The 11,006-nt window shown below is 45.0% G+C and overlaps 1 protein-coding gene across 1 annotated transcript in view; it reads left to right on the top strand.

The window, feature by feature from the left end:
* The first annotated feature begins 1,176 nt into the window (after nucleotides 1-1,176).
* LOC128762065 (calsenilin-like) overlaps nucleotides 1,177-11,006 on the top strand; it is a 43,302-nt gene continuing 33,472 nt past the window's right edge. Inside the window, exon 1 of the mRNA XM_053869866.1 lies at nucleotides 1,177-1,276. Coding sequence (XP_053725841.1) covers nucleotides 1,199-1,276 — 78 coding nt within the window. The 5' untranslated portion in view covers nucleotides 1,177-1,198. The remainder of the gene's footprint in view (nucleotides 1,277-11,006) is intronic.

Here is an 11,006-nt window from a genome sequence, read left to right as displayed (position 1 = left end):
TTTTGCATGTTTGACCCGGCTTGATTGCTATTTAGCATCTCTCTCTGCCCCGGGCCCCGAGCGCAGAGACAAGGTCGCCTAAATTGATTTGGTTTCTCACCCCTCGCGCCTCCCATCTTCAGCAGGATTTTAATTGCATTTCTGTAACAATTGCTCTCCTGACAATTACATACTGTAATTTAATGCATCTCTCTCTCTCACACACACACTCACACACCTCTGTTCTTCAGTCGGCCATCAGGGGGTGGAGGTGAACATTTTGAATTGAACCTAAATGAAATGAGCAAATGAGTTCTTCTCAGCCCACTTCAGTATGGAATTATTTTGTACATCTTTCTGTCCTAAGAATCTCACCATTTTTGTGTTTAAACTCTTTGATACAAGTAGTGGTGCAGGAGGCTGATTCAAAAGTCGTAACTATCAATTAAAAGTATCGTAGTCATGGAAGAGTCAAATCTGCTTGCTCTTGATTTTTCTACTCACTATGTTATGACACATTTTCAACACATTGTTCAAGACATTTTCAACACAAATTCAACAGCTGGTTCACTGAAACACTTTGGTCCGAGGCACATCGGCACAACAGTTTTCCAGTGATGCCTGTGGTCAAAAGAATGACAGGAAAGATTCATGCCTCTCTCAAAACTCACCACGCCGCAAACCATGAAACACACAGGCTCAGATCGTAGCAGTTGCATCTCCGTCACATCACGCCCTCACATTCTGGACTGTACAAATCCTCATCCGTAACCCCTTCCCTCAATACAGCGGCTCGTCCAGTTTCCAAATATCTCCAGATTTTTTTTTCTTCTGGATATCATCGAATTCCATTCAGACCTAGAGGATGGAGCTGTAATGACAGCAGGAAGTCACTTTCAGGAACATGTGAGGTCCTTTCATCAGACAAGACTGGAGGCTATATGAGTGGAAAACAGTCAGGCCATCTGTGGGGGGATGAAAAAAAATGAGGAAATAATTTCTGACTTCACCGCTTTGTTCGTGTCGCAGTCACTCGTAAACCTGTGGCTTTATCTTCATCATTACGCAGATGATCCAATGAAACGGCACTTGTTTCCTCCATTCCCCCGCGGTCCTCCTCCCCCCTCCCTCGTATCTTTCCCCCCTCTCTCTCTCTCTCTCTCCTCCCCCTCCCTCACCGCTCGTGCGCACATTCCAGTGGAGCGACAGTCGGAGGTTGATGCTCCGCAGAGAAGCGACTCCCTCGCTGCACGATCCAGCCTTCAGTGTCGCCGCAGCAGCCGAGAACAGCATGCAGGTAGGACGCCACTTGTTTCAACTTTTAGCCTTCATTTCAAAGCAGAGCATTTTTTTCCTGCAGCAACAGGAGCGTTGGAAGTTAAAATTCTGGGGTCTGATCACTACTTGTTGACTCTGGCTGGTTTGCATCTCCTCGCGCTTTCATCAATGGAGGGAAGTTATGTAAGTGCATCTCAGCTGGAGGCACAGCAGCGATCCCGAAGTGTCACTTGGCATCACGTCCGTATTCTCTTCCTCCATCAGTTCTTCTATGTGGGCTTTTATGGCTCCTCTAAATAGTCAAGCTTGAAGCGAAAACAAGACCCCAAATCCTCCTCACCTGACAGCAGCTTCTGTTTGTAATTCATCGCCTCGAATTCTTTTCCTCCTGGCTTATGAATCAATTTAGCTGACCTGTCCACAGCAATGAGCTTCCACTGGGACTAAATCAGAGTTAAATAGACTGTGAAGTGAATTTCCAATTTCCTCAAACTGACCACGAGCACCTTGCGGGAAGATCTCGACCTCAGGCCATGAGTTCCCACTGGAGTTGGTCCACAAAAACTGGAGCTGTTGAAGTGGTTCCTTGTGTAACAGCTGCCGGCTTTCGTGCCTCATCTGCAACTCTGACGAAGGAATCGTGGATATTAATGATCATATGGATGCGCAGCTCTGTGGGTTCAGTCAAACGTGAAATATCTGAAAGACAACTCTCAGGCGGAGAGTAAGGTCGGGTGTCATTGATCTTCTTTCTTCATCAATCACCCAACAAGTCAGTCAGTCAGCTGGCTAATCGCTTGGTCAATCATGCAGTGATAAGATGGGAGTCAGGTGACTCCGGGGACTCGCCGCATTATTATCTTGTAAATGCATTAACCTTGTGGAGCTTCAACTTCCGCATCCGTGAGCAACGATTCTTGTGCATGCATCATAAGGTCAGTCTTCCTTCGCTGCATATCACGACTGCATCGTTCTCACCAGGGTTTTCATGGAATGGTGCCTGTTTCATGGCCCGGTGACCCCGCAAGGTGAAGACCAGCTGTCCAATGCCAGCGATGCCCCTCCCACCTGCCTACAAAACCCCACCTCCCCCTCTGAGAGGAGTCGAACCATTTTACAGTCCTCGAGTTCTGTTGAGAGCGAGTGGTCATGTGGTGCTTGGGAGACATCGCAGCATATCAGCATGGCAGATGCTTTAGAATCAGGGATTCCAACTCACACAACGGCCCTTCAAGACACATGTCAGTGTCAGCATCTCATTTAAGTTCTCCAAAATAAAGGGTGCGTCTTCACCTTGGAGTCATAATAGAAGTGAAGAAGAAGTCACAACCTCCTCCCTTCTACACCCATTTTGCACAGTTCCCCAGATCAATTGCTGACATTTACAGTCTGGCCTTTTTTTGTGTTTTAAAATGAATATAGGCGGCTTTTGCCACATAAAAGGGCCAGATTTGTCCCTTGGGCCTCGACTTTGACACATTTCAGGAACAGTTGAGGAAAACATGGGGGGCATTTTTTCGAGGTCAATTCACACTTGGTGACTTATCGAGCGGTGTCTCATCATTAGAGAATCCAATCGTCTTCATCGAATCAGATCCTCCAGTTCTGAGCCAAAGTGATCATGCTCAGTCACCTATCACAGAGCGCTGGACAATGCTGTGCTTGAAATGAAAGTGTCTCTGTCCTTTGCATTGAAAAGAGTAGGTACAAGTATGTTTGCTGTTTTGGATTTTTGAAAGAAAAAAGAAACTTAAAAAGCACGTTCCTCACAAGATAGATGGCCGACTCACAGTTGCAGCAGGTCATTTGTTGTGGCAACACTTACCGTGAGCCCTCGCCTTCTGCCCTTGATGCTGCTGATTTGTGGCTTGCCATTCTTTTTCTTTTTGGGGAGTTTGAAGTGTCCCTGGATGAATGTGCTCGCTGAAAGTGGAAATAGTTGATTCATATTGCGGTGATGTTGCTGCACTTTAGTAAGCATTGACTTACATTTACTTTGGCATTCTACAGTAAGAGCATGAATGACCTTCATCACAAATGTGTCCTACACGTCAAAAGAGAAATGCTAAATGTGTATAGTTCAGACTTTGATGAATCAACTGGAAATGCGTGGGACCAAGTCAGGTCACTTACCAGCTGGTTCCTGTGTCTGGGGTTTGCTAGTGGGGTGACCTTGTGCGACTTGGCTGTGGCTCTGCAAGACTACCTGCAGCGGTGGTCGATGCCAAGTTTTGCTGGAGGATACTTCTTTACCTCAGAGACTCCAGACAGAAGGCACCACAGGTCGTTGCACTGAGGGCTTACTATGGACCTGTGACGCCTTGTCTCACTCACTAATGGTTTCCTGGAAAAAAAAAAGGAATCTAAACAGATATTGATCTCATAGGAAATATTAACACATCTTTGTCCCACGGCTTGCAACAACATAGAAAAATGCTGTTGTCAAACACAAGTTAAGTGAGAGAAGCACAAGTCTTGATTCATCCTGGTAGCTGTGCACTGTCAGCGTGTTCTGCTCGCCGTGACGAAGCCGACACAAAGCTACAAACATCAGAGCACTCCAGCATGCGCTCTGGCCTCACTCACTGTCTCTCACACCCACAGTTTAACCCTCACATTACAAACACAACAATATTGTGCAGAGTGCAAGCTTGACAATCCGTGGGCCTTCTTCTTCATTGTCTGTGTGAGTGATGCAGGACTGGCATGTGTACTACACAAAGTGACTGAAGGAAACTAAACATGCATTAGAAGAGTTATTTAAAGCAATGGTTTGCAACGTGTTGGCAGATCTGCATTTCCATTTCTTCTTTATTGACTGTGATGCTTTGTGATAGAATTCTATGGTCGCTCACACACTTGGCAGCAGCCTTGTTTATTTCTGTCCGCGCCACTGGGAGTTGGCCACCTCGCCCAAAGACTCCTCAGCGATCCAAGACCAGAGCAGAGGGCTGATCACGCCGCTCCCGCCGGACGCCAGAGCTCCTTTTCATGCCTCACAGAGCAGAAGCCTGAATTCAAATTTGACATTGTTCAAACAAAACGTGTCAATACCTGCCGGGGAAAATGTGGAATATGACAGAATAAGGGGTGGACTCATCTGAAACGATTAGGTCTCCCCAGTCGCGCTTGGCTCCGGCATTCATTAGTGTTTGTTGTTATCTTTCCACTTTTGGATCATGTCAACAAGTTTAATCTCCAGAGAAAATATTTGCCGGTTAGAAATTAGTAGCTGCCGGCTGAATTAATATTTTAGCGGGAAATGTGACAGATGAACCATCAGCGCAGATTCCAACAGGCAAAAATAAGAGCTGACATGAAAAAGAGGTAGATGCACAAGCCAGTAGACTTGATATCATTCATATCACAGTCTGCTCTTCAGGACCGGAGTGTCAATCATCATGATAGTTTTAAAGTCAGTCCAAGCTGCATCAGCGACAGAATTTGCTGTTTTATTGACAGTCACATTCATTTGAATTATTAGAGGCTAGTTTAGCATGAAACAGTGGTACTGTAGCCTGTCACTTCCCCTTGAAGCAATGGTATCTGCTTTCAACAAATTCTCTTCCATCTGAATTTTCCAAATTAATTACTAACTACTATCTATTAACTACTTTAATAATCTCACCATTTGGGCCAAGGCCTCGAGTTTGACATGTGGTTTGTGAACATGGAATCTACTGCTCTGTTTTCTAGTTGTTGTTGGTTTTTTTCTTTTATGCAAATAACAAAATCGCCAAACCGGCATTACATTTCGGACATTGCATTTCTGGCGCTTTGCACAGCCGTCACATCAAGATCCCTCCCATCCAGCAGGCGTTCCTTGTCTAGTTTATTCTTTGTGGTTTGTGGGAATTAGTCAACTGGAATTTGAAAGTCAAACTAAATATTTCAACAACAGCTAAAAATACAGAGGCACAGACAGGTTAAGTTTAAAAATACAGAGAATCCCATTAAATCATAAGCAGTCTGTCTTCCCTGGTTGTTTTTTTTTTTTGGATGGAGAGAAAATGCGCTCCACTTTCATCCTCCAATCTTTGGAGCGGTGTGATGAAATCGTGGTTTAACCTTACGTTATCGGTAGTAAATCGATCAGATAGATTGACATGCACTGAGAAAGTTAGAGGGGTCTCCTGGACGTAGAGCACACAGTAGTTAAAGTGCTCCATCAACTCTCCTCTCATGGTCTTGGGACACTGAAAATCTAGAACCTGACTTTAAATGGAAGCCTGAGAGATGCAGAATCCAACAATGGAATGGATTTGTTCAGTAGACTCCCCTGCAGGTGAACCTAGCCCAGTGATAGTGATTCAGGTGGACGTGTTGGAGAAGACTCACTCAGCTATGAGGAAATGAGGAAAGCATCCACAAGGTTTTCAGAGATTCTGTTTGTAAATTGTAAGGCAACGAAACAAGCTCTCTCACTTTCACACACTCCCAAAATAGCTGTCATGATAGAAAATCCTCTTCTCTTCTCACCTCTCCAAACAGATTTAAAAATCTTTTCCCATCATTAGCTGTGAATGATAGGGCTGTTATCAGTTAGCTGTTCGACTTCACTGGAGGAAATTGTCTTGTTGCCGCACACTCATTATTTGAACTCCATGGCGGAAACATCTAACACCGTTGTTGGTTGGTTGTGTTCCCATTCAAGACGAGAACCAGCTTCAACGGGCCCTTTTAAGCCATGTCTTGCTCCGACAACATGGAGGAGCTCAACAGTCCTGGACACTTAGACTTATCAATACTCTTGAATAACATTGTGCGACCTTTAAATCTCTCCCACAGTGTGAGCTACGGATATGTGATAACACCTCTGGAAATGTGTAACTTTACCTGGTGGTGCACTCGGGTCGACTGGGGCCGGGCTGTGGCTCTCTGTGACAACAGAGCAGACACTGTGACTGGTACTGAAACCGATACAGTGTTAGGAAGAGCCACCTGTTCAATAGCTGGGGTGATTGGTTGATTTTGACTGGGTGAATAATTGAAGAGGATTTGTAACAGAAGCCATCAAATTGGGCAAGAGGCTGGACACAAAGCGCCCTCCCAGTCGTCACGCTCACACACAGTTCAGCGTGAGGATGAGAGAACTTCAGACACGGGTTCCTTATTTCTGGGCCGCGTGACGCTCCAACTTCCCCGGCTGGATTATCGACCCGCCGAAGCACTGAGGTGTAGTAATTGCTGTAAAATATCAATGACCGGTCAATTCATGTCAGGATGTTCATACATGTCTTCATGGGCTGTCGATGGGAGGATTAATCTGGCATGAACATCTGAATGTTGGTGCGTCGACCAGAGACGAGGAACTGATAATTGATACCTAGAACTTCCGTTGCTCAAATCCTCCAGAGTATTTAATATTTCTCCACTTGAAGGCTCACGCATCAATAGAATATTATTTCTCACTCACTCACAAAACTCTCCCTCTCTCACACACACACACACACAGCAGGTCGTCCATATGGAAGTGCAGTCCTCCCACAGACACAGTGATTTGCACTGACAGCCATACCGAGAGGCTCAAGCAGTCAAGACACAAATAGGATCAGCTCCCGACCATCAGCCTGTTCGCATGTTTTCCTCTGTGTAGTTGACGCCACTTATGGATCTCCTCTCCTCTGCCGCGCTTCGCTTTATATAAATAAATGCTGTTCCCCGCATGCACGTCTGTCATCAATATGCATGTAGATTGCAGCACTTGTTTATGCACCAGAGCGGTTCCAGTCCATATTCTGAAGCTTGGTCCTCCTTCAAGCAGCCATTTGACCGGCTCTGACACATCAAGTTATTATTGTGTTTGAACAAATGATGTGGTTATACATTTGTACCTCTTGTGCGACCACTCAGAGACTTGCCAGTCAAACACACACGGTCACTGCGACACGTGAAAGTCGTGTTTAGCTCCGTGGGATAGCACTGAAGCTCACACTGCCTTTCAGCAATGGACGCCCTTTCTTGAAGGGGGTGGAGGTGTGGATGTTGGAGGCGGTGAGAAACATTCTTATATTCACGGTCTAAGACACAAATGTCCCTTAAACACGCGCCACTTCATGCCTGATTGATCCAGAATTCTGTTGAAAATCCGTAGCACTTTTTTTTCTTGCAATTTTTCTTGCTAGCATGTGTGAAGTCATTTCTTTGATTTGGATTATCTCGTGGGAGTCTCCTCCTGCTAGGAGCTAGTTTGTCCAGATGAAAGATGAGGCGTGACAACCGCTGGTCACTGTCCCGGGTGCTGATTGGCTCAGCATAGCAAGTGGCTAGTAGCATCATCTCGGCTCTCAGTTTGCATCCACTTCTGACCACGCTGCTCGTGGTCTTACTCTGTAGTGTTGTGTGTTCCATGGTGCAGGCAAAGTGTGACTGTGGGAGAAAGTGGTAATGGCTTGACAGCGTGCAGACTTCTGTCATTCTACACATCTATAATGTGATTTTTTTTTTAAACCTGCTGTATATTTATTTTATCTAAATAATACAATCTTTTTCAGGCTTTTAAACATGGTTGATGGCAGCAGATGGCAATAGCATAACACCATTTACATGCACAACACACAGTCGGATGGAGGAGGTGGCGCTGGCGCTCTCTTCATATGGAGAGTCAAATGATGCCTTCATCTCTGATATGTCCTTGGTCTCAGTTTCCTTCAGTGATGTAGACTCAGTTACAGCATCATGAGGGTGTCTTCTGGGTACTCCCAGAGGTGTATTGACTCTACATTGTCTGTAGACAATGCCCCATGTAGCTGGGCTAAGGTATATCCTTGCACTACACCAATAGAGAATCACACGGAGAACTTAAATGCTTGGACTTAGGTTGTGGCCCAATTCTTCCCCTTAGCCCTTTGTCTCCATTTTGCGAGTGGTCTCCCAACGTGTGCCGCCCTCCTCAGTTGGATGGAGTGCCAGGCTTCCTGGATGCACCCTTGAGAGGGCTACGCAGATATGCCCATGAAGTGTTGACCATGGAATTGGGCAAAGCGAGCAAGAAACCCGGAGCCCAAATGTGAGTATTAAAAACAATGAACATAAACACAGTTCAGGGCTGATAATTAGCTGAAACCCCTGAGGTAAATACACAGCAAAACTACTTTGGACTTCAGCCAATTGGTCAACATAGAATATTTGTGTTCCTCTGTTCTGTTGACTTTGTATGTTCATGCCACTGCTGTTGGGTTTATTCTAGGAAACTATAGTGGGACAGTTGGGACTGAAAGGAATGGTGCCAGCTTCTGAAACATTGGAAAATATAAAACAGAAGTGCAAGGTATGTAGTGTCTATGATTATTAAACATCCAGACTATAAAAACAACTGTGGTTGTCATCCTAATTCTTTCAATATTATATGTAGCCTGTATGAATACAAATATTATGTATAATGTTCACCTGTCTCTGTCCTCCAGGAAATCTTTCACTGATCCTACATCAAGCACATCAGTAGTGGGATTCACGTCCACACAAGTCTGAGCCCTGACAACCCAGAAGATGCGGAGCTGAAGCCTCAACAACTCTCCATCTTCTTCCCAAGCATAAAAAAGAAACAAAAATGTTCTGTCTCTGCCTCATGGAGGAGTCCAGAAAAGAAAAAAGGGACATGAGGAAACTGAGGTGAAGATGCAGAGATATCACCTTTTTTTACACATCACTTTTGTTGACAATTTTTGCGTTCTTGTTTACAGTTGTGTTTTGATAGTTTGCCTGTGTGCCTTATTTATATTTTAGCGTTTGCACAAATCTTGTATATGTTAAATGTTTTTTTTTGTTGTTGTCGTAGTATTGAGTATGTTTGTATTAATACATATTTGTATCCTTGTGGACAAAAATGGTGAAGATTAATAATAAAAATATCCATTTAAATGACTGTATGACATTTATTAGAAGTGACAGTTGAATATTCTTCACTGTTGCTTCTGCCAACATAGCATTCAGTCAGCAGCAGCGGTTGATGACATAGCAAGAGTCAATGGGTGTCCCATTTCTTGGTGGAATATTTCACCCCGAGCACTTGATACTCGTTTTTGAGGGGGAAGAGGGAGAATTGGGACGCAGCCTTTGCTCAGCTTTATCTGTAATACATGTTTATTTAAGGTAATTAGAAAGCTGTTTTATCAGTGACTTGACTGGCAGTTTGAATTCAAGACTTCTGTCTGTGGATATGCAACTGCTATTGTGAGGTCTCAGCTACCACTGTTGTTGCAGTCACATTACAGCCATGCTCGCTTGCAGCTGGCTTCTTGGACTCCACACCATAGCAGGTCCGAGTCATGTCACCTGCTGCCACTTGTTCTTACCTGTCATCAGAGGACGCCTGCCTTTCACTGGACTGTTCAGCTCACAAAACAAGAGGCTTCCTGAATCAAAGATATGTAACATCTTATGATCATGGTTCTACCTTCTGATTCTGGGGCACAAATGTTCCAACACAGAGCCAGTCACAGGCAGAACAAGGTTCATGCTTATTGAATATCTGTCATCCTTGTTTGAAATGACATTTGTCCAAGGGAATAGTTGCAGAATCCATGTGTTGGGAGTTGTCTTACTTAACTCACCGACAGATAAGTGTTAAACATACCATGAATTACCCCTGTATTTATAGTAAAAAAATAAGATTGGCCTACCGACTCAAAACAAAGGAGACAGTCTATAGTTTTCTACTGCAGTCCTTCATCTGTGATCGCAGTCAGCGTAATGGGCGGCCTCTTGTGCTCTAATCTTTGTTGGTTTAGTCGACATGCTTTGTTGGTGATTTTGTTTGTGATGCACTGAATGAATTCATAGCTCGTGCAGGCCACACAAAATGACTTGGCGGGCCGGGTGTGGCCCCTTGGCTGTGAGTTCAACACCTGCACCTGTACTGCTGGACCTCGACCTGAATAGAATCGATTGACTCAGTTCTACCTGGAGCTGGAGCGACTCTCGGAGTCTGAGCTCCTCATCCCATCTCATAGTGACTTTCACCCACCTGTGGATGAAAATAATTGTATCCTCTTCTTTCATGAAGCGTGTGAAAATGTTGAAATGAAGTGCCAGTTCATTACCGCCCTCCGTCTGTGATCTCACACATCAGTGACCTCTCCTCTTCCACTCGAGGAATTTTACCCACCTGACAGCTTCGATAATCAAGTTTGTCTGATCACTCACAAACACTGCAAGACTGATTTGTCATTTGAGTTTGACAGAGATGTGCTGAAGGTCTGATGTGTTGTCCGGGATCAGCTGCAGCTCCAGCTCCAGCTCTCTCATGCTCACCGTAACTGGCAGAAAACAGATGGACAGATCTGTGTCTCCTCATCCTGAAGCCGGATTTTCTCACACTCAGCTGGGTGCGTCTGCACAGAGTCCCAGGTGGCAGAACTCATGTGTGAGAGTTTTATCAAGTATTTACTGTATCTCCCTGGGTGCTGTCATTCCCGTCACAGCACTCCTCCTCCTCCTCCCCTGCTGCCTGTATGGCTCATTTTTCCAGAAATACATCCACAGGTGAGCTCTTCAGCCCTGACATTCTTCGTCAACCCCACCAACACTTTCCACAGCTCCAGCTGGTCTGTGGGGAAAGAGTCCTCTCAGCAGTGACGGGAGTGACGGTGACACACAAACCTTTGGCTGCTGGTTTCGATGAATTCTTGACAGTGAAATAAATTGGTAACAATGAGGAAGTGCAGGGCTGTGTTGAGAGACTGATGGACTCATTGGCAGCAGGGTGGCAAGAAGGGATGAGGTAAAAATGTTTGCGTTTAATGTTGTGG

Source organism: Synchiropus splendidus, chromosome 7, assembly GCF_027744825.2.
Source record: "Synchiropus splendidus isolate RoL2022-P1 chromosome 7, RoL_Sspl_1.0, whole genome shotgun sequence".
NCBI lineage: Eukaryota > Metazoa > Chordata > Actinopteri > Syngnathiformes > Callionymidae > Synchiropus > Synchiropus splendidus.
This window is presented reverse-complemented; position numbering and strand designations above follow the sequence as displayed.